The following is a 27,302-nucleotide window of genomic DNA, read 5'->3' as shown; positions in this document are numbered from 1 at the left end:
AATATACTATTATATTATTATATCGGCTGTCGCCCGAACAGGATGGGGGGAGGGTTCTACGAACCACACTATAGCTATATCTACATTATTATTAGACATTTTATTATAATATTTGGGTTTTTCTATGACGTTATTATCAGTTCATTGGTAACTATAATAACTATTGTATATATATATATAATGGGTTCACCGGTGCTGCCCGACCGGCCGCTGTACGTCCGCACTCCTCCGTCGACACTCGACTATTCGAATCTGTACAGTAATTTATAATACTCGCCTGCTTGAGTTCGTGCGTCCTGCCAGTGTTTGTATTATACCTACTATAATCGTCTAATCGTTGCAGAATAATATAATTGAATAATCGATAATTATTTGTAACTAATAACATTTTTTGCGTGCACTTTAGCAGAGTCGCATAGATCATTTTTACATTATATTATAGTTTGTTATTTTATTTGTTGTGTCCAGTGTTAAATAGTAATACAGTAAACATACATTTTTTAATATAATAGTAACATCATGTCTACGAAACAACCGCTAAAGAGTCGTAAAGTAAGTACTATATTCTTTAATTATGTAATTTAAATTTAATAACATAAGCTTTTTTACCATTACCACGTAGAACCGGACGTATAATAAGCGATGGGTCATTGTTTTGTTTATGGAATCAAACGATTACAGTGTTGTGCCTGTTAATTGGCTAATTTTACCACCAACATTGGAGCTAACAGCGTTAAACATTTCAGTAGTTGAATTTTGTCGATGGCCTCCATTTAATGTTACTAGCGTTGAACTAACAAACGCTTATGATCCAGAAGATTTATGGGGTTTATTCAAAATTAAAATTTTGTCCAGTAAAATATATGGTAGGTACTTTATAAAAAGTTTTAAAACATTATAATAGGTTCGATTAATAATTAATACAAGTCAAATAAACTTGATACCTATTTGACATTACTTCATAATTCAAATTGTACCTAATTGTATTGGTTTACTTAGTCAATTTCAAAGAAGCCTGGCATCAACGTGTGGAGATTGAAAGTTCTGCTACAGAAAATGAATCTGAAGTACTCAAAAAGAAAAAGAAAAACCACCAAAGAAGTTCATCTGAAGATGACAGTGACTTTGAGGGTATGCCTTCTATTTTTATACTTCTTTAAAAATTAGATATTAATTTATTTTTATTTAGATTGTAGCTTTTCAGTAACACCTATCAGCAAAAAACTAAAAAAAGATGTGCCGATAACATTTACTGAATTGCTGGTGAGGAATTCCGATGAAGAATTCAATTGTGAACTAGAGTCTGTATCACCACCGGCAGTACAAATTGCAGCTAGTTCCTCAGTATCATACATAGTTAATGATAACATACATATGGTAATACAAATTTAATTTTTAATTAGGTATTTAAGCACTGCAATAGTTAAATTTTAAAAGGTTAAAAATAAAATAGTATAGGTACTATGTTTTAATATAATATATAATATAAAATATCATTATATCAATTTAAATTTATAAAATATTAAGTACCATAAAAAATTAACAATTGAACCAAATTTATTTTCATTTTGATGTGGAAATTAATATTTAATTGATAGCAGGCAACGTCTCAGGTTGAAAATACTGATGAAATACAATTATATGAACGATATGAACCATTTATTGTTCCTAATACCTCATATAGTACAACCAGTGAGTATACTTACTTAGTATTTTATCTGAATTACCTATATTTTTGAATTAACTACTTCAATATTATTAATTTAAAATCAGTACAAATATTTTTTTGTTATTTTTTTATTACATAGATACTGGTAGTTTAAATCAGAAAATCCTTGATATTTTAACTAATATGCAATTGGAACAAGTCAACATTAAAAAAGAGTTAGTGGCATCAAATTTAATTTTGAATCGATTACTTACAAAAGTTGAAGTTTTGGAAACTAATTCAAAAAACAATAATTTAAACTCTGCAATGGCTAACCAGTATATTGATTCAAATTTTCTTTCATTATTCCCAATTAAAGATAAAGATGAATTTTTATCAGTTGAATCGAACATAGTAAATGAAATGGACTTTGTGTTGAAACTAGTATGTTATCTTTATAAAAAAACTAATTTAAACTTAGAAAATTTGCTTTCAATTTATTCTTATATTCCTATAAATAATTTTAGGAATCATTCATTAAAAGTATTGGTGGATGTGGACTAAAAAGTAATATTACAAGGGTGTTACAAAAAATATTTAGTGATGAATTTGCTGTTATCTCTACGTGGACTGGACGTGGTAAAAATATATCCATTACAATAGGAAGTTCTGAAGTGATAAAACTAATAAAAAGTTATTTAATTTACTATATTACAAATGAATTACATATTAACATATATTATAATATACAGAAACAATGATTTTTTTTAGGGTTTATTAAAGCTAATTCCAATGATGTATTAACGGATTCAGAATTTGAAATCACTGTTGCTAATTGGCTTAGACATGCAAACACTCGTTTGAGTAGAGCAAAATAATTTTAATAAAAGTTAGTATATGGTTATTTTGAATACATTGAATTTTGTAGTTAAATAAAAAAGTAATTAAATATTTAAAAAAACCTTATTTAAAGTTGAACATAACATTAAAATAAAAATGATCGGGCTATTTAAATTTTTCCACGGATAAACCAATGTTTATTATCCCCTCTAGGTAGAGGTATTTCTTAGCTTAATTTAGTTATGCTATTTTAAAATTAGCTATTAGACTTAAGTTATCAATGTTATGTTACTTCTTATCTTGTATAATATATTGTACTCTCTGCCCTTGCAGGCGTTACTATGGGTAAAATAATAAAAAAAATTATTCTCGTTTAATATAATATAATATGTAACAAACAAATTAATATAATATTAATACTGGTTTTCAATTCTTATTTTTTTGTGGTGCATTCAATTTAACTTTTTTAGATTGAATTACTTTTAACCCCTATTTGTGGACTAATTATTTTATTAATATTTTTTCAGATTTGCAGTTCAAAGAAAAAAGATTTATCTCTCATATCAACAAAATATTTTAGAAGAGTACTAAAAGCTGAACAACAAAAAGTAAATTTGAATGTTACGTCCATAGTAAATAGTAATAGTATAAATTGTGTTAAGACAAATATTACAAACAATGATTTACCACTAAAATTATCAGTATTGGTGAAAGATCCCATGATACCTGAATGTTTGTTAAATACATTAAATGTTGAAACCGTCCAATCCAATAACTTTAATTCGGGTTTTGATGCTTTTAATGATCCAGTTATAACCAATCATGACCCTATGTTGGAAGTTGATGTACAGAAAAATGTATGTATAACAGATAAATTGCGTCTATTAATTATTAAACACAAAGTTTCTCATAATTTTTGTAACAGCTTGCTTCAATTATTGAAAAGTGAAGGTTTAGACGTTCCAAAAGATATTAGGACTTTGATGAAAACTCCTAAACTCCATGATATTGTCGATATTTCTGGTGGTTCCTACATACATTTAGGTCTAAGAAATATGCTACTACCTATTTTAATTAAAAATAATGCTCAAATATATATTAAATCCCATGTATTAGAGATAGGTCTCAATATAGATGGCCTTCCTGTATCTAAAAGTTCTAAAAGTCAAATTTGGCCAGCATTAATATCAATTTTAAATTTTAAAGAGCTAAAAGAAAATGTTATACCTATAGGCATTTTCCATGGATTTCAAAAACCCCTTTCTATTGAAGAATTCTTAAATCCATTAATAATAGATTTATTGGATGTGTTAGATAATGGGTTGACTGTAAATGGGTTGTTTTTTACTGTAAATATTTCAAATGTTTCATGTGATAGCCCGGCGAAGGCGTTTTTACTTAATGTTAAGGGTCATAATGCATATTTTGGCTGTACATTATGTATAGAGGAAGGTACATATTTGGAACATCGTATGACTTATCCTGGTTTAGATGCAACATTAAGAACTGATGAGTCTTTCAGAAGTAAAAAAGATGAGGATTACCATAAAGGCAATAGTCCTTTAGTTTGTTTACCAATTAATATAATCAATACAGTTGTGTTAGATTACATGCATAATGTATGCCTAGGTGTAGTTAAAAAATTAGTTGAATTTTGGGTGAAAGGTAATAAGCAAGTAAGATTGGAAAAAGATAAAAAAGAAAAAATAAATAATGAGTTAAAAAAATTAAGACCTTATGTACCTTCTGAGATATGTCGCTTACCCAGGGCGCTAGATGAAATTGAACATTATAAAGCCACAGAACTTAGAACTTTTTTATTATATACCGGTCAAATAGTTCTAAAGGGTAACTTAAAAAAAAAGTTTTATTATCATTTCCTATTGTTGGTTTATGCAATTAGAATTTTAATTTGTTCTGAAACCTGTTCTAAATATAATGAATTATCAACACAGTTTCTAAAGAAATTTGTTAATGATTATTCTGCATTATATGGTTCTCATTACATATCTTATAATGTACATAGTTTAATTCACTTACCATTTTATGTTCTTCTTCATGGTCCATTAGACAATTTTAGTTGTTTTCGTTATGAAAATTATTTACAAGAAATAAAAAAATCTATCAAGTCAATCAAATATCCTCTGCAAGAAATCTTCAATAGAATAGTAGAAAAACAAAAAATGTATGATACACTTCCTGCTCAATTACATAAACAATATCCTGTCTTAAGCAATGAAATAATACACAGTAATCCTTCACCTCTCTTTAATATAAATGATAAACTTTTTGAAAAAATCACTTTAGAACTAACAAGTACAATTATAAATGTTCTTAAAGAAAAAGATAGATACATAATGCTTACTAATAACACTCTTGTTATGGTTCAGCATATTGTTCAACCGAAAAATGAACCTCCTAATTTAATTGTAAAACAGTTCATCAGCTGTTCTGAATTTACTAATACACCAGAATCTTCTTTCAAAATCGGGGTTTACATGGTTGACACTTCTAAAATGTCCGAATTATATTGTATTAATTTAACTGATATAAAATACAAATGTTTTTTTATTAGACTATCCGACAATTTGGCATTGATCTCAACACTTTGTCATTTAGAGACCTAATTAGCGTGTACCTTCAGTCTAAAATTAACACATTATTAAGTCATTCAAACAAAATATATTATTCTGTTTATATTATATTATCATTAATGTTATTTTGCAAAGTACATTTTTAACTGTATACCTATTATTTTATAATAATTTAATAAACTATACTAGGTATATATTATATTATATGTATGCACTTTTTTATATTAAGATTGATTGTTTTCTTTTGATTTATGTATAATTTTATCTCAATAATATAATATAACTTTGAAAATTAACAGATTTAAATCATTCAAACCAACTATTTAAACATAACAACACTTATTTTGTTTGTATTATATTATCATTTATGTTATTTTTTAAATACATTTTTAACTGTATACCTATTATTTTATAATAATTTAATATACTATACTACCTATATATTATATTATGTGTATACACTTTTTTATATTAAGATTGATTGTTTTTTTTATTTATATATAATTTTTATTATTCAATAATTTTATTACATTTTATATTAATCTGATATAATATAACTTTGCAAATAAACAGATTTAAATCATTCAAACAAATTTTTATTCTTTTATATTATATGAATATGAATTTTGTATTATATTATCAATTAGCATTTATGTTATTTTGTAAATACATTTTTAACTTATACCTATTCAAATAAATAAATTGGAATTACTAAATTATAATTCTATTTTTTTTTTAATTTTCAATATAAATTAGGTAGTAAATATTGATTCATAGATATTTATTATTTATGCATAGGTAATACAGGTATTATATTATAAATAATCCATAATTATATTATCAGCATTGTATATTTTTAGTTAAACAACTATACAATAGGATCAAACATCGCAGTGATGTTTTTAATAACATCACATTGAGACAGCTATAAAACATTCGGTGATGTTTCATAGACGTTATAACTTAATGTGGAAGGAACATCGTGTTTGATTGTTGTAGAGATGTTACAAAGAGATGTTCGGTATATGTCTTATTTGTGACATCATTGCGGTACAAATACGGTCCAAGGGATGTTTTAAATACACTTATGGAACGCAATTTGTGATGTTCCATGTTTCATTGCAACAGCCCAGAAACGTCTGTGGTACAAATTATTGCACAGTGGGTAGGTACTAACAATATGTTATAACTAGGGCTTGGAAGTTGAGGCATTTTGCATTTTTTTTTGGAACTTTTTAGACGATACTCTCCTGGCTACAAATGTGTTTCATTAGCATGTGAATCTGAAAAACTAAATTTTATTTTGCATTTTTTGGCTTTTTTTCCTTTTAAGTCATTTTTTGACATTTTTCGACATTTTTATTGATTTTACACTAGTTCACTTCTGATTGTTTCTTGTCTATGCCGATAACTTAAAACTTGGAAATTACCACGGACTAAGATTAGTACCTATCCGATTTTATCTCGCCGATTACATTTTGTCGTTGTCGTGTTTCCTAATAATCGATTAGTATCCGATTTTATCTGACCGATTACAGTCGTAATTCAGATATGCCCCAATCACTTCAGTGGACGTGGAGAGAAGTTTTTCAAAGTATACATATTATTTTTTTAACAGATAATCGTCGTTTATTTACTTTTGATAACATCAAAAACGCTCTAATTATACAATGCAATGATTTTTGAGTAATTTGTACGGTTTGATAAATTTATAGGACAAATATTTTTTATTTCATTTTTAAAGACATTATTTGTAATTTTTATGTCATATATTGAGCAATTTGTAAGCTTTGATAAATGTATATAGAATTGTATAGTAAAATAGAGTAAAATATTTAAAAAAATCTTTTGATGTTTTTAAGGTCATCAACTTCCAAGCCCTAGATATAACACAAAACTGCTCACACACGACTGTATATGTGACAATCTATCGTAATCAGATTATACATTTGTCGATTAATATCTATTAACCGTGACACACAGGTACCTAGGATTTTGGCGCTTGTCTTCCACCGAATTATTAGTAGATATCCGTCTATCAATGAACAAAAATAATAATAATAATAAGGGGCAAAGGTAGGCCACCAATAGTGAAACTTAAGGCATTAGTTTTCGCCACATTATCATTGGCTTTCTCGTATTATCGAGAATTATTTATAGTATTTACATGATTTCTTCCCGGCCGACGATGGCACTAACGATGTGGCTTGATGTTGGTCACCCCCTTCCGAATCGACGAACGGCTTCGCCAGCGGTTACGGCTTAACCGCCGCCCGGACCGACTCTCTCGTCCCGCGACTACGCTATAGTACACATGCGCGCTGCACCGCTTTTCCTCATAATATACGTTCGTCATTCACAACAACCTCGTGACCAACGCTTTTGTCGCATCGCCAATAAAGCCAACGAGCACCACTAATAACTTGTACTGTTTTCCACCGTTCTCTCTTGTATATTTTGAATAATCGTTAAATTGTAATCAACAAGCCGCGTTGTTCAATTATTTCATTTTCTCGTCACGCCCCACGTGACTTGGTTGGAGGTAGTCGATACGCCTACTAAACCGCAACCTCCACAATAGTATTAATTGTTAAAACCGACGCGCCATACACACGCACAGATATACGCATATACATAGAGTGGATAAGACGCGTCGCACAAATTGTCATTTGGTGCGGAATACAAAGACCGACAATATTGTCGGCAAGAGACGCACCAATCAGACGTCGAGTCAACTTTACTGTACCGCGCTACACCGCTCGAATTTCAAGATTCAACGCGATGCGCAGTGTGATACTGTGATCCCGGCTAGACGACGTGTTCCAGACAATACTTCGCTCGTCTTTGGCCTTTGTTTGCTGCCCTAAAACCGACTGTCGGACTAAGCTCGCGTACCTATCGTATTTTTGCCAAATAGTCGTGTGGTTAAGTCGTCGCGCTGGTGATTAGCATAAGACGCGTTGCGTTTATACGCCTTGTTTCTCGCCCGTGATGGTCGTCAATGTTGACGTTACCGCCGCCGAAGTGAATCGATGCGATCGTCATTCGGCTCTAACGAAACCACTACCAATCCCGCTGTTCACTTTCCAGCATGGAGTTTGTGTGTGCTCTGCAAGTTGCGGAAGTCAATCGGTCAGCTTCACGTCCTGTCCAGGGCGACCAGAGTGATTCCGCGCCGGAATCAACCCAAGCTATATACGTAAGTGTTGTTATATCGTTTTTGTCGTCACTCGTCTTTGGTAACTCTTAAAGTCTTAACCGTCAGTAATATTGTTACTCTATTACTACATTTAAATTATGGCGTTAAAACTATCCCGGTTTGAAAGCAAAAACGCTCGCACTAGTTCAAACCGTTTTATTTGCTTAAACGTGTATATGTACATTTGATAAACCGGTTAATGCAAATAAAACAGTTTTAAGTTCTTAAACTACTAGCGCGAGCGTTTTAGCTTTCAAAACTGTTTAGTTTTAAACTGTTTTAGCGCCATAATATAAACGTAGTATATATGGTTTAATTTGTCATGATCACATCTGTATTACCTCCTATTCATCGGTTTACTATCATTGATCTCTGTAATTTATTATATATTATAGTACAGCGCCCAACCATAGGTACCCTTAATTTGTTATTGTATTATTATAATATTATATAACTGTATATAATATTACAGTTAATATATATATATAGAGAGAGAGAGAGGTAAACAGTGAGGTAACCATATCCCAGCACCCCTCTGCCTACAGCATATCTTGATCGTTTCCGCTAAGCACAAATTTAAACACAGAAGCGGTATCAGCGCAACATGCAGTATGCATCGACTGTACACTTTTCGGCCACTAAACATTAAATACAATTTGCTTCTTTTACAAACAAAATGAAAGCTGAAACGAAAATATCGAAATGTAAACAACATACCCACATGAATATTATACTTCTCGCACAATAATATAAATTATAATAATATTATCTATATTATTTTCAAACTTAATGAATACTTTGGAGAATTGATAGGTATATTTTCTATGTATATTAAACAATAGGCTAAATTAATTAATAGAATATAATAATTATATCACTATGTCTTGCTCGAGGTCTTGCTTGAGAAGTAGTATGCTTATTGCATAAGATCATATATTTTATTAGCATATTCTTTAGGTAGTTCCTTAGATATCTAAGGAACGTTTTGAAAATATTTATGGAATATGGTATTGGTATCCACACACGACATTAATTTGATATGCAAGAAAAGATAGTAATCTTCATGGAATATCTGTCAAGATATTCGTTAGATATCTAAGGAATACATAACTTGACCATCAAAGTATATAACTTTCATTGATCAATACAATTTATCTAACAATACATATGTATACAAAAGTATATAGGTGTATAAGTGTATATACATACATCAATAAATAATTTATATAGTATAGGTACCTACCCAATATAAATTATAGAACTTGAAAATAAAATAACATTACCTAACTTTATTAAATTACCAATTGATAGGTACATACCCATATCAAATATCAATAAAAAAAATTTCATATACCTATTATTTCGCCTTTTATAATATATAAGCTTAAAATTATAAAAAAAAAAATGCCTAACATATTTTATTAAGATTGAAACTTTTTGTTAATAATTTATAATACATATAAATCAATACTTATACTATAATAATATGTTAATCTTATACATGGGTTTCAAAATGGAAAAAAAAAATCATCTTTATAAGAATTTGATCAATTAAAATATTAAATACCTAAATAGTTAATGCAAATTATAACAAATATAAAAAAAAAAAAAATTTTTATATAGGTAGGTATTATAGTTCAAATTTTAAAAAGAAAATAATCACATAATAAATTAACATTGAAACATTAAGTTAACCAATTTCATTTTGTAGTCATAATATTATTAAAAATGTGACTAACTATAGTTCAGTGTTTTAAATATAATATAGGTATCGTTTAACTTAAAATGTACACACCTTGCATTTAAATTATGTGATTTAAAATTTATTTAGGTATATGCAGATAATCATTAATAAAAAAAAATATATAATTTTAATTTTTAACAAATAAAATACATTAAAAAACGAATGTTATGACAATAACTAGTCCAGATTAACATTTTAAATATAAGTTAAGTAACAATATAAATGTATATTACTTATTTAATTTATATAACAGATATAAAATAAGTATATTTTTTTAACTAAATACTTGCACACCTCGCATTTCAATTATGTGATTTAAAATGTATTTGTATAACAGGTAATAATTTCTAAAAAAAAAACTATAACCCACTATAAACTTAATTTTTAGTAAAAAAAATACATAAAAAAACTTAATTACAATATCTAGTATATGTACAGATTAACATTGCTTCATGTTAATTAATTATTTAGTTAAAAAAAAAGTAAATTCATATGAATAAAAAAAACATTTACTAAACTTAGGAATCAGCTGGTGTTGTTGTTTTTAGTTTTTCCCTTGCTTTTGTGAGCCAAATAATAGCAACAATTTCCATATCTTTGATTCTTGTGGTGTTAAAAGAAGAATGTAGGTACTGCTTCTAAAAATTTTTAGTAAAAAAAATACATTAAAAAAACTTAATTACAATAACTAGTATATGTACAGATTAACATTGCTTCATGTTAATAAATTATTTAGTTTAAAAAAAATGTAAATTAATATAAATAAAAAAACATTTACTAAATTAAAAGAAGAAGAATGTACGTAGGTACTGCTTCTAAAATTAATTTCTTAAATAAAATAAATAATTTCAATACCTGCCAACTGGCCAATAACTTATTAAGAAGTAGAGAACATAATTACTATTTTACTAAATGCCTCGCTAAATGCATTTTGATTGTCCTTATGGCCGGTCAGTATAGCTATTAGTCAACAGTTAAGTTGAGTTTAGAACTATATTTGTAGATCAATCTAGACAAAAATGACTACACTGCTTTTAGTAATAAGTAACATAATAACTAATGCATGATGTACACATAAGTAATATCATAATTTAGTGCCTACAGTAGGTATGCTAAAATACGGCTATATATACAAGTGATCTATTGGCCTTGTAATTGAAACATTTATTTCGTGATTCGTACAACTATGTTGTTATCATTGAACAGTATGATGTTACTTTTTATACAATATTCAACACAGCCCCGTAATTAATATTCTATACAATAAAGAATTAATGTAATTTCCAAAACTAACCAAAACTTTGACTGTTTCGTATGCCGAAATATATTCTGCTTCAGTTGAACTGAACGTTACTATGGATTGCCTCTGCGCTAGCCATGACAGCCCTAGCATGAACAGATGACCTGAAATATTCCTTTCTATTTAATAAATTAAATTTGCTAACTAGTGTATTAGTAAAATTTGTTTAATGTATACATAATGATCCGTCAAAACATCTAGTTCTTTCAATACCTAGAAAATAATCTAGATTACCTTGTGTTATTTCAAACTATTGTTCAAGACCTTGTAATAATATATTTATTTTTATTTTGTTGCTTGACAATCAAACCATCATCAACAAAAATAGCTAAAATTAATGTTTCATTATTATTGTGATTAAAATAAATACACGGATTCTATGTACCTACTTTGTTCTATTTTCAACTCAAATAGAAATTGCCTGATTCTATTATTCCAACATCTTGGTGATTGTTTTATTTAGTAAAACTTCTATTGGGTTTGCATACTCGTTCTGTTGAATCTACGAATCCAATTGGTTTACAACTTGTCATGAGAATATAATATTGGTTACCTATAATGGCATATAACAGTGTTAAATGTATCCATAGCTTAGTGGTCATTATCAGTTATTTCATCCTACAAAAAACTTCTCCACTCGCTTTTATTTTATTTGTTTCTGAATAACATGTAGACATGATGTACACATAAGTAATATTATAATGTAGTACCTACAGTAAGGTAAAAGGCGGCCTTATATACAAATTACCTATTGATCTTGTTATTGTAACATTTATGGCGTGATTCACAATTTAGGAATAACAACTATGTTGATATTTATGTTCAATATGATGTTACTTTTTATCCATTATAAGTTATATATTCAACCCATTTTCTTAAAATTTTTCTCACAGTATCTTTATAACTGGAACCCCCAATTTTGGAAAGCATATTTACTTTTTTAACATGTTAGAGAAATAGATATTACCTATAGTATATAAAAATAAAATATATGATAAATTTAAAATAAATATATCATTACCTAAGTAATAAAAAATGTATAACTAATAAGTATTACTATATAGATAATACAATAATTGTAAGTCTCTTTACCACTAAAAGATTTTTCATTTATTCATTGCATATGATAATATAGTATGTTAGAACTTATGATTTAACATTTCCAATACTTTGATTTTTGGTTAAACTTTTTAAGTTTTAAGTATGAATTTACTTAGGTACACATATATGTTTAGATCTAGACAATCTACCAATAAGTTAGATTTTAAATGAGAGATATAAATTTAGGTATGTATCTATTTATTGAGTTTAAATAAATCACGAATTTATGAAAAAAAAAACCTGTTAAAACACAGATTGTGCTTTGCTCTATTAAGTATATTGTTAAATTGTTCAAATTTGTTGATTTCTATAATAAATAACAAATTATTTTATCATTTTTAAAAGTAGCAAATTTCTAATTATTAATTACATTTCACAATTACTTACAGTTTGTTCATATAAGGCATCATTACATAAAATGTCTTTTAAAGTATTCAATGCATCTTTATTTGGTATTGGAAGTATTTTATAAGCATTTTCAAACTCATGTTTATTGCATAATGCTATGTTTGGTTGAATTGAAAGTTTTTGTTTTTTTTGCACATCATAGTTACAATCTTCATCATATATTTACACTTTCAAAATTATTGAACACAAATTTTAAATTAAATTATGTCTTATATTGTCGTATAACCTGTAATATTATATCTGTTAAGAAACAATAACATTTTAAAATCTATTAAAATCTATGAAACATACATATTATAGGAACCTATTTAAATAAATGTATTTATAAAATAAAATATAATAAACAGTAAGTATTTCATTAAAATCATTAGAATACCTGCTGGATTTACTTGAATCAATTTTAAGTTATTAATCCCTACTCTATCAGTGATTGCAAGTATAGCTACAGATAATTTAAAAAAAAAAATTATGCCTAACAGTTATATCTTGGTTATAATACATTTCTTTTTTTTGTAAAAATGTATTATGTACGTACCATTTTATTGAATTTAGCAGAATTTTATCTTCGTTAATATCATAATTATTCATAGGTAAATATATTAATTACTGAAATATTATTTATCCAATTATCGTTGGCCAGTAAATTCTCAAGTATAGAATTATGATTTTTATTACCTACCTACCTATTTGAATATAAAAAATATATATTATTAAATCAACTTAAATTTTTTGTAAAAATATTGTATTTCATTAATTAATAAAGTAACCTGTTTTATCATCTGGAGATGAATTTACATAAAGCTAAAAATATTTTTTTCACATGCATTAATTGAAACATATTCTTTGGCATTGGTTAATGGTTTATAATTTGTCAGTTTCTAAAATTGTAGGTAAACTTTATGGCTATGAGTCTGTGACCTCCTTTTATAACTTAACAATTAATATAAATAATATTAAATTAAACAAATTGTAAATTAATTTAATAGTATAATTATTATAACATGAGTTACTTGTTTGCTAGTTGGCGGTCAGTCAAATACATTTTGCATCCTAAATAAAAGTATATCTATTATATCTTTAATGACAAACGCTTGGACCATGAAATTGTCTTCAGCTTTATCTGCAAACAAAACTGCCAATAAAAATAATCAAATTTAGAATTATAAAGTAAAGTTTTAAAATATTTACCAACTTTCTTTAAAAGCGATTTATAAATCTTAAAGCCCTTTCCAGCTCACATATTAACTTCATTCAATCTAGTATCCAAGCTATCACGTGGAAAATCTTCCAAAATATCAATATAATCACACATGCTTCTATCATTGTAAGGCTTAAGATGTTTGAATATGTCTTCCAACATGTGTTGTTGTCTCGCCCGATTTTATGTAACTTTGTTAGTTTTTACATTTAATGAACTAGTAACAATATTGTACAACCTGAATTTTTTTTTTCCCGGTAACTAAAATGTATAAAAATGTTCATTATAACCAAATAATATGTATAACGAGTTATTTTAATCAATTTGTATTGTGGTAAAGTCTTTGTACTATGTCCAGCTACTTGCCCAAAACATGTTAAACCTCGTATAGTTCTGTACCTAATATTATGGAAAAAATTATAAATTTTTGTACAAAAACTATGGTGTTATTATTGTCGTTGGCACAAAATTTACATAAACAGAATATAAAGAAAAAAAGGTGATATTCTATATTAGCTAATTCATTTAACAAGTGGGCAAATTGTACATGTATAGATGATCAATTATAATATGGTATCAAGCCCAACGATATCACACTGCCATTTTAAATTTCTCGATGACTACTAGAACAATATTTTTTTTTATCAGATTTTTTTCAGTTCATAGAATGTCTACAATAGTTTACTTTAAATAAATATTAATTCGGAGGAAAAAATAAGTGTTGTAATTTAATTTTTAAAACGTGTTACTCGCAACCGACCACAGGAAGCGACACATCGTCAAATTTTCACCAGTTTAACTCTATCAAGCCACCGTTCGTTAATCCGTATAAATATTCTGATCTTAATATACTCCGTTTACTTACTTATACCACTCGGCCGACCAAACCCTTCCTGTTCGTGCATCGCCGTCATGGAACTGCAGCGGCTGTATAGTGTACTAGTGAGTTGTATTATTACCTCGATTATTACACTATCAATTGTTTGATTCCACTCGCGCGTAAACGTTTACTCTAACGATTATCACACATAATAATTTATATATTATTTGTATTATGTTTTAATTACACGTAATTATATTCCCTTGCGAATTATTATCTTTTTCGTTTGTACATTTTCTTACTGTTTAAGAATCGCGCAAAAACCCGATGTTTTCGTGATTCTTCGATAAACGACGGTTTCCGATGACTGTCAACCAATCACAAAACGCAAGTCGGCGGCTCAGACTTCGCGCACGTATATTCTTAACGTGAATGCAGTTTTTTTTTATAGAAAACTTATAAAAATTATAACTTTTTCCATCAATTCTTCGGATCAAAGAACACGTAATTTACTATTAAATTTAAGAGTGGTCCGTTACCGTCGGTAGACGCGGCAAGTTTTTAGATACCTAATATACTATCTATCTCAATGTAGGTATGATAATATCACAGAACTAAATATGATAAAAATATTGATAATGAACCTTATCATGTCTTCGCCCGCGAACCCTATTTTGTATGTTTTTCATCACAATTATAAAAGTGCGTTCATATTTGAGTTAACTTACATGATTTAATAAAAACCCTTGGGCCAACGGATTGTGTGTGTGTGGAAACTTTTATGCACAACGTAAATTTCTACTATATAGTGTTGACGCTTTATATATTTTTTAGTTTTTAAAGATAATTGCTGTTGACGCAGTTGCCAGGAGTGGTGCTGGAAGTCAACTAGTTGAAATTATAGGTGCACCTTCCGAGTACAATATTTTTAATACAGTGAGTACAGATTTATGTGATCATATTGGTTCAGGCCATTATGATTCTATTAACCGGTTGAATCCATAAAGCATCTTTGTTTTCAATAAAATATTTGGTTTAGGATTTTCATTTTTGATTCCAATAAATTGTTGATTCTATTGTGGTAAACTGACAATCGGGTCGAATGTGTGGTTTACCGGGTAGCAAGACTGTTGTGATGAAGATTTTCTTCTTTTGGATTGAATAAAATATAACTCGTTGAATTGTTAAGATGTTTATTAAGATGTACTTCAATGAAATTAATCCAAGTCAAAATAATACAATTATTAGTCTGTGTGACATGAAGATGCTTGTGATGCCAATGGGTGACACGTCTGAATACAAGCCGTTTTAGGTCTGCTTTTATAAGGCCCCATGCTCTCCTACCTTCCCCGTTGTCCATCGACTTATCCTTATTGCGTAAAGTCATTATCTATATCCTGCATGCTTAGTTGTGCAAAAAGTCATATCGTCGTTTCCTCGAAACACTAACATTCATTAGATACTATGTCCTTGTTTCTAGTTTATGTATATATATATATACATATATATGTATGATATATGTTTCCATATCCTGCCACTATATATGCGATTCGTGTTTTGCATGTATGATGTGAATTTTTATATTAAAAGTTAAATAAATATGTACTGCGCTTTAAATACTACTCCCATATTTCATGATCACTCGGCTGACCTCCTCCCCTATCATGATCGTATATCTGTATTTGACAATTCGTGGGTTTGGATCCAAAAGGTTCTATGTAAATATTTTATTATTTTTTGATTACCAAATTTCTTCTCAATTAACTTTCGAAATAATACAAATTCTGAATTAATTTAAAAGGTTTTGATAACTTATACGTCCAAATCTGAAAAATATTTAAACATATTAAATTGGCTTTTCTGAAAGATTTCAAATTTACACATAGAACCTTTTTGATCCAAACCCGCAAATTGCCAAATTGTTGTTGTGTTTGCTTTTCTATCTCCCACAGTATTATTATTCATTGCCTTTCAATTAACTACCTATTTTAATTATTTAATATACGTCGTAGTAAACAGATATCATCCGTTACACTATAAACCAGTGATCATTAGGAGGAACTCATTGTAACTTGAATTTTCTAATTTATTGTAGTATGTAGTTCCTTTTTTGTGAATTTCCATATTACGTACTATTCACTACTTCATGATATAAGTATTGAGCAATACTCTTGCTCTGTACAGTTATGCAAAGAAGGAAATTCAATATCTGTCGAATATATATTTTACAAATTAATATTAGTAGTACCATCATTGTTTACGTTATCTGTCTACGTCAATATAACATTATAATATTATTAGCCATCATAGGCTGTCGTAATAATTGTTATATTATGAGGATATTCACAAACTAAAGAATATATATAATAAAAAACATAACATAATCACTATTATAAGAAAGATGATTAATGTAAATTATTGTTATTTATGTAGGTACTTATAGGGACGAACACTTAGACGATGGATGGTAGTTATTTTTTTACTAAATCAAATTACTATAGTGATACCAGTGAATTGGCTTATTTAATCAATTGATTTGTAGGAACAATCAAACACACTAACCTTGATTCGTTTCAGTATAATCTATGACTACCATTTAAAGTAACCAATATTGAATTACTTAAGCCATTGATCTATGAATCTTGGAAGTTATTTAAGATCATTTAACATTATGATTTAACATCATACTCTGTTGCATCGGTGTGGAAATTTATAACAACATCTAATAGTTAACAAAACGAAAAAGAATAATATATAAAAAATAATTTTTTTTAGTATAATTGTATGTATAGATTATTATCACTCAGTGATTATACCTATTATGATAGAATTAAGAGTTAATTCTTTAAATGGATTCTTTGCATTGTTCTTTCCATCAAAGTTATAATATTGAGCGCATGTATCACTCATTAGTCATTACCATTCTTAATATAGTAGTGACAGTTTCTTATATACTATTTTGGCACCCACATTGTCTTGAGTGATTTTTCTAAAATGATAAAAGCAATTATTTATAAATTAAGTTTGAGTTAATAATCATGAATAAAAAATTACCATTAAATGCTGTGATGCTGGATCGTTCAACTTATTTTCCATTTCAACAACATCTTCTAAGGAATTAAGTGGCAAATTGTGGAACTTGCTTCAAAATTGTTCTTGAATACTTAAACTAGCTGGTTGGACAGTTTGATTATTGGATTGTAGTAATTGTTCAAGTAAACAATGAGTGTATAGTGTTGCTTTGAACTGTTTTTACATGATGTTTGCAATGCCAATGGTTGATAAGTTTACTAAAATTATTAATTTTAAGTTATTACATTTTATTTTACAATAACCAGATTTACTATAAAAATTAATTTACCTCCATCATTAGAAGTAATTTCGTCTTCCATCTTGAGATACTTCTCTTGCTGAAATATTCAGCTCAACCATATTTTTGTCACTATTATCTGTACAACCTAAGCAAATATAGAAATTAAAAAAAAAAACTATGTAACTTATCAAATAATAATTGTATTAACTAAAACTAATTGTGACCAATATGATTTGTTTTATTGCTTTTTTCCGTTGAGTGGTATGCTGGCTCAAACATATCATCCTCACTATCATCTGTACAACATTAGCAAAGATAGACGTTATTAAAAAACTATGTAACTTACCAAATAAGAACTATATTAACTGAGACTAATATTTTTACCAGGGGTTAAATGTATCTATAGTTTACTGGTCATTATCAGTTATTTCATTCGTACAAAAAACTTCTCCACTCACTTTTATTTTATTTGTTTCTGAATAACATATAGACATGACGTACACATAAGTAATATTATAATGTAGTGCCTACAGTATGGTGAAAGGTGGCCTTATAAACAAATTACCTATTGACCTTGTTATTGTAACATTTATGGCATGATTCACAATTTGCGAATAACAACTATGTTGATATTTATGTTCAATATGATGTTACTTTTTATATAATATTAAATTATATATTCAAGAAGTTTTCTTAAAATTTTTCTTACAGTATTTTTATAACTCGAACCTCCAATTTTGGAAAACATATTTACTGTTTTAACATATTAAAGAAACAGATATTACCTATAACAATTAGTAACAATATTATTATTATAACAGCATAAAAAAAATATCCGATAAATTTAAAATGAAAATATTATTACCTAAATAATTAATAATTAATAACTAATAAGTATTACTACATAGATAATACAATAATTTTAAGTCTCTTTACCAATAAGAGATATTTTTTTTATTCATTATACGTGATAATATGATATGTTAGAACTTATAATTTAACATTTCCACTATTTTGATTTTTGGTTAAACTTCCAAAGATTTAAGTATGAATTTACCTAGGTAATCTAGACAATCTACCAATAAGTTAGATTTTAAATTAGAGATAATATAAGTATAGGTACACTATTTATTGAATTAAAATAAATTAATCATTTATGAATAAAAAAAACATGTTAAGACATAGATTGTGCTTTACTCTATTAAGTATATTGTTAAATTGTTAAAATGTGTTAATTTCTATGATAAATGGTATTCATATTCAAATTATTTTATCATTTTTACAAGTAGCAAATGTATTTATAATTATTAATTACGTTTTACAATTACTGAATTACTTACAATCTAACCACCGGTTGTTAATCCGTATAATTATTGTGATCACATACTTCGGTCACTTTAAGAATATTATACCACTTGGCCAACCAAAACTATTCTTCGCGTATCGCCGAGAACTGCAGCAGCTGTATACGTAGCGAGTTGTATTATCACACTATCACAATTTTGTTTGATTGCACTCGCGCGTATACGTTTGCTCTTGCGATTATCACGCATAATATCACAGAATAGATAAATATGTTTAATATGATAATATGTTTTATTTACGTGTAATAATATTCCTTTGCGAATTATTATCTTATTGTTTGTACATTTTGTTATTGTTTAAGGATCACGCAAAAACGCGATGTTTTCGTGATTCTCCGTATGCACGGCGGCGAAACCGTCGCTTTCGATAAAGGACGGTTTCCTTCCTTCTGACTGTCAGCCAATCACAGAACGCAAGTCGGCGGCTCAGTCTTCGTGCGCGATAATATAATAATTATTGAAAACTAATAACAATTATAATTCTTTCCATCAATTCTTCGGATCAAAAAACACGTAATTTATTATTAAATTTGAGAGAGGCCCGTTACTGTCGGTAGTCGCGGTAAGAAGTTAACAGTAGCTGCTACCGCTCGGCATGTTCGGATGCCGATGTACCGGGCGGTGTAGCCAACCACGGAAAGGGAATATTGGGGCGGTGGTGTATCATGTATTAGATACATAATATATTACTCGATATTATATTATATCTCATGTGTAGAAGTCCCGGGGCGTCGGAGGTTGACCTAGTACGACTACACTTACACAAATACGCTAGTCGCTACTGACTTCTCGTCAGACGGAATACACGAATTTAAATAATTTTACAAAGTATTTCGGGTACGACGCGTGAGCGTCGGTAACTATTGTAACGGAATATAATACACCATGGTCTATCATCATAATTTCGTGGAGCGGCGGCTTGACGGCGTCGACTCGAATGAAAACATGACTGACTGGTTCAGATCGCTCGGGACGAACGTAGTGGGTCGGTTGCTGTAGAGTGTAGTATTTAATACTAGTATAGTACCGCGCGTGAATCGCAGCTGCGCCATGAAATCCCGGAGCGTCGCTACGTGCTCGGGTGGTTGAGATTCTGCGAAGGCGGGGTGAAACAATTCGCCTGAAAGTCGAAGTGTCGCACCGTAAACCAACTCGGCTGGCGTGTGTTCGAAACCAGCTTTCACCGTGTTGCGAAGCGTGAACAGGACGATTGTGATCAGCACACGATTCTGGATATCATTAAATAAAAATTGTTATATGATAATTTGCAACTATTCACGTGCAAAAAATTCGAATAAAATATTAATTTTAATCGTTGAATATAATAATATCGTACTGGTAGATGACATACAGTACAATCTTTATTAAAATACAAATCAATGTTTAATAATATTTTAGAATTTGAGAAAATACATAATGTTAATATTTTTGTAATTATTTAAAAAAAAAGTAAAATAATTAATAATATAAAATCTAAATGACATTTCTAATTAGCTAGGTGACGTATTTATAATTTTGTAGCGAGCCGTGACTATATACCTATTAAATTACCTATATAAACACCTATATAAGTAATATCATAGTGTATACGTAATCATTAGGGCTCGGAAGTTGATGCATTTTGCATTTTTTTTGTAACTTTTTAGACGATACTCTCCTGGCCACAAATGTGTTTCATTAGCATGTGAATTTGAAAAACTAAATTTTATTTTGCATTTTTTGGCTTTTTTTCCTTTTAAGTCATTTTTTGACATTTTTCGACATTTTTATTGATTTTACACTAGTTCACTTCTGATTGTTTCTTGTCTATGCCGATAACTTAAAACTTGGAAATTACCACGGACTAAGATTAGTACCTATCCGATTTTATCTCGCCGATTACATTTTGTCGTTGTCGTGTTTCCTAATAATCGATTAGTATTTAGTATCCTATTTTATCTGACCGATTACAGTCGTCTCGTCGTTTTCGTGTTATAGTAAATAATATTGTACCTACATTTTATTATTTTTTCGTAATATTTTCGAAATGCCGAAAATTAAAACGTCGGTTAGTGCTCGTCTGCGTGCATTTGTGTCGGAATTCGGCGACGATATTTATATAAAAATGTATTTTTATAAATTTAAAACAAATATTTGTAATTTTTTTAGGTCATTTTTTAAAGACATTTTTCGTCATTTTTATGTCATTTGCATTTTTTTTAGGTCATTTTTTGATAAAACCTAATCATACATAGTACGCGCCGCGTAAATATAAATATATAATATGCGAGCGAGCGCCGCGTAACATTAATCACACCAAAAACACTTCGTTATAACTCCGTGTAAAAAAAAAGCTAAGTTGAAAAAAAAAAAAATAGTAATGATTAAATCTTTAAAAGACGTGATATAATATGGAAATTAAGTAAAATGCCATTTTATAATATTACAAATACCTATGATGACAAATACGATAAATTGTAATGTTAAATACTTAGTCAACATATTATGTTTAACTATTTGGCAGGACGTAGAAGTATACTTAAATAAATACAATTAAGTAACCACTACAGTATTTACAGTTATTAATAATGTATCAACAATATGTTGACTAAGTATTTAACATTACAATTGATCTTATTTGTCATCATAGGTATTTGTAACATTATAAAATGGCATTTTACTTAATTTCCATATATAGGTATCACGTCTTTTAAAGATTTAATCATTACTAAATTTTTTTTTTTAACATAGCTTTTTTTACACGGAGTTATTACGAAGTGTATTTGGTGTGATATCAACTATTTTTAATGTTGATGTGTTAATTATCTGGTATTCTATAATAATAATAATAATAATAATAATAATCTTTAATAACCGCTGGCCTCCTAAAATAGTAATATAGAAGGAAATAATAATAAAAGTATAAACACGTCGCGAACAATCGAATGCAAGTCACGAAATGGTTTGTTTTTGCAATTGTGAGTTGTCACCATAGAGTAAGAATATCGTCCGTGCGTCGTCGTAGTACATAGTCGCTGCCGCCGCCGCCCCTATGAGAGTAGTGGGAATGGATAAGCGGTCTTAAAAGGTTAGGTAAAAATATTCATCAGGTGGTTAAATTCAATAAAAACTTTAAATAAAATTACATAACATTAACGAATTTAGAAAATAAACTGTGCCAGAGTGAAGTGGTTATATTTAATTTAATTTAAATTTTAAAATGGATTACATTTTAGTATTTGGTGGCACGCATACAACTGTTTTTTACTCGTCTGCAACACACTGACGTTATAGATATAGATATTAGGTACCACCGATAACCTCAATTTAGTTTCTTCCATTTATGTTTTAGTTGCTACTTGTTTAATCACTGTACCGCCGAAGCAGCCACCGTTGTTTCAGAGGACACATATTTCATTTTTCACGGATCCCGCTGAGTGGTTGATTTGTATATCCTGACGCTGGTCAGTGTCATTCTGCAAATCTTCGATAACATGTCTTCAAGGTCAGTAAATATTAATATTAAAAAATAGAATAATAAATCACGAATAACATTTGTGATATACGATGGATAAATTATATTCCGATCGCAAACCTCAACTGTCAATTGTTAAATGTTTATATTTTACACTTGCTTGAAATTTGAATGCGTTATGCCCGAATCAGAATTTAGAATATGTTACCACCAACCTGTTTTCGCGCATCCGTGAACAAGTAAAAATATATATATATATATATATTTTTTGGAAAACATTCGTTACTTTTGTTTGTATTTCAAACGGCGATTCTCAATTATATCGGAATAGTTTCCTATAGATCAGCTCTTGTTAGTTTAATACCCAATATGCTTAAATATAATAATATGATTGTAAGTCGATATAATATAATATCAAATAGAAATATTAGTTCTAATATACAGGTTATCTAACTCATTTATAGTACCATTCATTATATAATTTTTACATGTAGGTACATAATTAAAACAGATAGAGACTAGAGACCTACCTATATTATTTTATTCAAATCATTTTCGTTGTAGATCCTCATAACTTTGGTATTTTCATCTTTCCTTACTAATATATCAATTTTGTCAGATGATTATTAATATACATTTTCGGTGTTGGCCAGTTGTCTCGATACTGATTAGCTGCCCATTTATATTTTCGCTTCTGTGACCAACCGTTTTCTACCATTATTATCTGACAGCCAAGCAATTATTTTCATATTGGTTTTATGTTCAGTTGTTATCTTATAATCTATATGCTTTCAATACATCACATTCTATTTTAAATTTTTCAATTATTCCTTTAACTATATACTAGCAATCTTCATTCCAAATTATAGGTAATGTCCAATAATTTAAACTGCATTTTCAAATGACTTCTGGTCCAACTCTTCAATTTTTGCTTTCAATTGAAAGTTTTTCATAATTTTCAAATAATTTCAAGTTTTGATCTCTAAGTTCTTTCATCTTATTAAGTATTGTCCCCACTAGTATATTAAACTGGTCAAATTATTATATAACCCTATCTTGACATGTTCTACAATTCATTTTCATTTTCTAGTAATAAAAGCACTATAAAACGATTTTAGATAAGTGAGCGAAAACACTCAATTAGTATTAAATAAAAAGATGTCTGAAATTAGATAGATATTTTAAATATAAGTATAGTAATAATGCTTATTGGTTTAATTGGTTGAGTGTATAAAAACAAATAGTTTAGTTACTATGCAGACAAAGTTAAAAATAATGGCCTATGGATAACAGATTACTAAAAGTTTTTTGGTGTCATCTGCAAGATACATTTTTAAATTAATGATACATCTATTTTGTTGTATTATTATTAACATATTAATGTATTTTTATTCCAGTGTAAAAGAAATGCTTGAATGTGACCCTAAACGTAAAATATCTAATTCAAATGTCACAAGTTTTGCATCAAAAGGAGCCAAAAAGTTTAAACTAGATAAACCTGATAAGGACAATAGTATCTTGTTTGATAGAACAGTTTGTGTTGTACCAGCTAATATACCTCTAGAAAGGAATTTCCCTCGGAATTTCCAGTATCCTACTATTGAGAGTGGACAAACTGTATATGCAATGCAGTTAACTATAAAAGGTTCATGTTATGATCCTAATTCTAAATATGATGATGAATTTTATGCTGGTATAGCAGCTGAACCTCCAAATATGCTTAATAACTTTCGGTAAGGTTAATTATATAATGACAATATAGCAATAGTTTTCAATACTAATAATTATTCTTTTTTTAGATACTTGATTTTTTTTTATGATAGTAAAGTTCAATATCGACAACACCAAGGGATTCGTTTAATTGCACGTTGGAGAAGTATACATGTTGTATAGATGAAGTAGAGAATTCCTGGTATTTTATAAAAAGTTATTTGGAAAATTATCCAAACCGTCAAATGGTTGAGTTGACCAATCAACATTCAGTACTAGCAGTCCAACTTCAACAATGTTATTAGGTAATGAATATTAAGAATATGAATATTATGAATATTCAGTACTGCTAACCCATTTTGTCTGTCTTCTGTCATAGAAGATCTCATATTATTTTTCAACCACCGTAGGGAAGAAAATGATCTTTCTGCTGTTGCTGATGTAATGGTAATTGTTGCAAAAAGTTTAATATCTGGATAAAATAAATCACAATATACCAATGTATCAATAGCAGTTTTGGGCTTTGGATTTTCTATATTGGTCCATTTCATCTTCCAGAGTACACGCGATACGAAAAAATAAAGCCTAAACCTTCAAAATCAGTGCGTGAATACTTTGGAAACAACGAGTGTGTATATATTATGGATGCCAAAATTAGAGGCAATATTGGATGTTATTTCAATCATTCGTGTTCTCCAAATATATTTGTTCAAAATGTATTCGTTGATATGCATGACTTACAGTTCCCATGGGTATCGTTATTTGCACACAAAAACATACTGGTGGGAACAGAACAGACGGGTTCCACAAAAATAATATGCAATTGTCAGTCTCGAAAATGTAGAGGGAGATTACTTTAAATATGTATACGTAATAATAAATTGAATAAATCAACAAGTTAATTATATTTTATTTATTATTCTCATGAAATTATTATAATTTCTACTAGTTTAATTTTAATGAGACAAAGATTTAAGAGGACACTAACCTAACTTAAAAGTTTGATAACAGGTCAATTCACTCTTAATATCAAAACTAACAGCACACTAACTAGTGAATGAAAATTTGATATATCGTACGTGTGTAAGACAGGGACAACAAATGCATGGGTAGCGTCCTCTTAAATTAAAGTATCAAATATACAACAACAAGCATCAAGAGGACCAAAGCGATTATAAGTTTTTATCAAAATTCTTTAAGAAATTATCAAAATAATTAAATAATTTAACATCAATATTTGGACGCAATATAATATTCAATGCATTCAAAACCATTAAATGATTATACACTTTAACATTAAGTACATTTTTCAAAGCAAGTGGTTCGTTATAAAGTAAGAACTGACGAAGCTCGGTAGCCTTCAATGACCAACAACTTTACTTAGTCTTGGTTTTCGTACAAAATCACTAGTTATTGAAGATTTGAGAAACATTAATTTTGTACTAATTTTTTAGATTATCGTACTTGGTATAGTAGGATACAGTCAAAGAACCTTATGATCTTCGTGTGTTCTTTCTCTAGAATTACTATATTAAAATGGGAAACAAGTACTTCCGACATGTTTACCCTCTGCAAGATACCTGGTGCAAGAAAAATAACCAGTATGACTTTTGATTTTCCCAGTAAATGACTTCGGAGCATCAGCACAAATTGCATGTATAGAAACTGTTCTTATTATAATATCGGAATAAATACAGATTCTAACTAAATCTTCTGCTTTGCCTATAAATTTTTTTTAAAAATCATTGATATGCTGGTTTAGAGTAGAAGTAGAAGCATTATTCGTATTAATATACGATTCATTTAATGGTTTAATTGATTTTAAAATGGTTGCTCGATTATTAAGAAATGTTAGTTCTTCTTGAATTTTCTTTGTACAACTAAATTTATTAATATCATGATATAATAAACTAGGTATAATGCACACATCGTGATACGCATTCTCCTCGCCCGCTGACCATCACTCTGACAAAAAATGGCGCTGGTCTTTCGCCGTTTTTAAATTTCTCATTATGATAATAATATTATTAATATCTAAACCAATGAAAAGTAGCAAAAGACGGTCGCCATCTTTGCGCAACATAATACAAAAATTAGGTCGTTGCCATCATACCTAGTTTATTATATCATGATTAATATTATATATTTTAATTTCTTTCTTGTAATGAAAAGTATATTTTAAATGAAAATTAATTTCAAATTGTAAAAAAAAAAATGGTGTAATTAATATTTTATTTTTGTAACAAATAAATGTAACTAGATACCACACGGAAGACTACCATGTTAGTATACTACTACCTATATTAATATTTTAATAATAAGTTTAATTTCAAATTTTAGAAGTTTTACTAAGTATTTATATTACCTACATGACAGAATTTAAAATTTGAATAATTTAAAATACCAAAAATATAATACTACATATTTGTGTTTACAATATGGTATAACGCGGTCAACTAGTAAATTTCATATTATAGGTAGGGTACTTTAGTAATTACTATGACAGATACCTTATTTTAATATGGTATGAATAATATAAGAAATTATATTATATAGAAAAATTAATTATTTAAAACATGACAATAATAAATGATTGCATTTACCTATTT

The 27,302-nt window shown here is 28.5% G+C and overlaps 2 protein-coding genes, 1 long non-coding RNA gene and 1 pseudogene across 13 annotated transcripts; 2 read left to right on the top strand and 2 right to left on the bottom strand.

The window, feature by feature from the left end:
* The first annotated feature begins 334 nt into the window (after positions 1-334).
* On the top strand, positions 335-5,250 carry LOC132936043 (uncharacterized). 2 transcript variants are annotated; one of them, XM_061002706.1, is made up of 10 exons: positions 335-552; positions 623-866; positions 1,000-1,131; positions 1,190-1,377; positions 1,599-1,692; positions 1,809-2,092; positions 2,176-2,341; positions 2,420-2,537; positions 3,016-3,096; positions 5,064-5,107. In XM_061002706.1, the coding sequence occupies exons 1-8, from the start codon at positions 520-522 to the stop codon at positions 2,524-2,526; spliced, it is 1,248 nt and encodes a 415-aa protein (XP_060858689.1). In that variant the 5' UTR covers positions 335-519; the 3' UTR covers positions 2,527-2,537; positions 3,016-3,096; positions 5,064-5,107. The 2 variants fall into 2 exon arrangements, with proteins under 2 accessions (XP_060858689.1, XP_060858688.1); XM_061002705.1 differs by lacking the exons at positions 1,599-1,692; positions 1,809-2,092; positions 2,176-2,341; positions 2,420-2,537 and having other exon boundaries at positions 3,016-5,250.
* Positions 5,251-7,370: 2,120 nt separating this feature from the next.
* Positions 7,371-26,764, top strand: LOC132935166 (uncharacterized). 7 transcript variants are annotated; one of them, XR_009663177.1, is made up of 5 exons: positions 7,371-8,281; positions 22,861-23,013; positions 24,381-24,716; positions 24,783-24,998; positions 25,104-26,764. XR_009663177.1 is itself a non-coding variant. In XM_061001636.1 (5 exons), the coding sequence occupies exons 3-5, from the start codon at positions 23,003-23,005 to the stop codon at positions 24,874-24,876; spliced, it is 441 nt and encodes a 146-aa protein (XP_060857619.1). In that variant the 5' UTR covers positions 15,529-15,617; positions 15,687-15,788; positions 22,861-23,002; the 3' UTR covers positions 24,877-26,764. The 7 variants fall into 7 exon arrangements, 3 of the variants coding, with proteins under 3 accessions (XP_060857617.1, XP_060857619.1, XP_060857618.1); XR_009663176.1 differs by having other exon boundaries at positions 25,073-26,764; XR_009663178.1 differs by having other exon boundaries at positions 24,783-25,140; positions 25,252-26,764.
* On the bottom strand, positions 10,212-15,392 carry LOC132935411 (uncharacterized). Of its 4 annotated transcripts, none has more exons than XR_009663239.1 (7): positions 14,898-15,392; positions 14,023-14,293; positions 13,845-13,954; positions 12,814-13,074; positions 11,715-11,878; positions 11,560-11,653; positions 10,212-11,429 (listed from the first exon to the last, which is right to left on the bottom strand). It is a non-coding gene; the product is annotated as an uncharacterized LOC132935411 (long non-coding RNA). The 4 variants fall into 4 exon arrangements; XR_009663242.1 differs by having other exon boundaries at positions 13,845-13,966; positions 14,027-14,293; XR_009663241.1 differs by having other exon boundaries at positions 14,027-14,293.
* LOC132933558 (uncharacterized) lies at positions 17,652-19,614 on the bottom strand (annotated as a pseudogene).
* Positions 26,765-27,302: the final 538 nt, after the last annotated feature.

The sequence above is a fragment of the Metopolophium dirhodum genome, chromosome 1 (assembly GCF_019925205.1).
Source record: "Metopolophium dirhodum isolate CAU chromosome 1, ASM1992520v1, whole genome shotgun sequence".
In the NCBI taxonomy this organism is placed as follows: Eukaryota; Metazoa; Arthropoda; class Insecta; order Hemiptera; family Aphididae; genus Metopolophium; species Metopolophium dirhodum.
The sequence above is the reverse complement of the archived record's forward strand: the minus strand, read 5'-3'. Positions and strand labels throughout refer to the sequence as shown.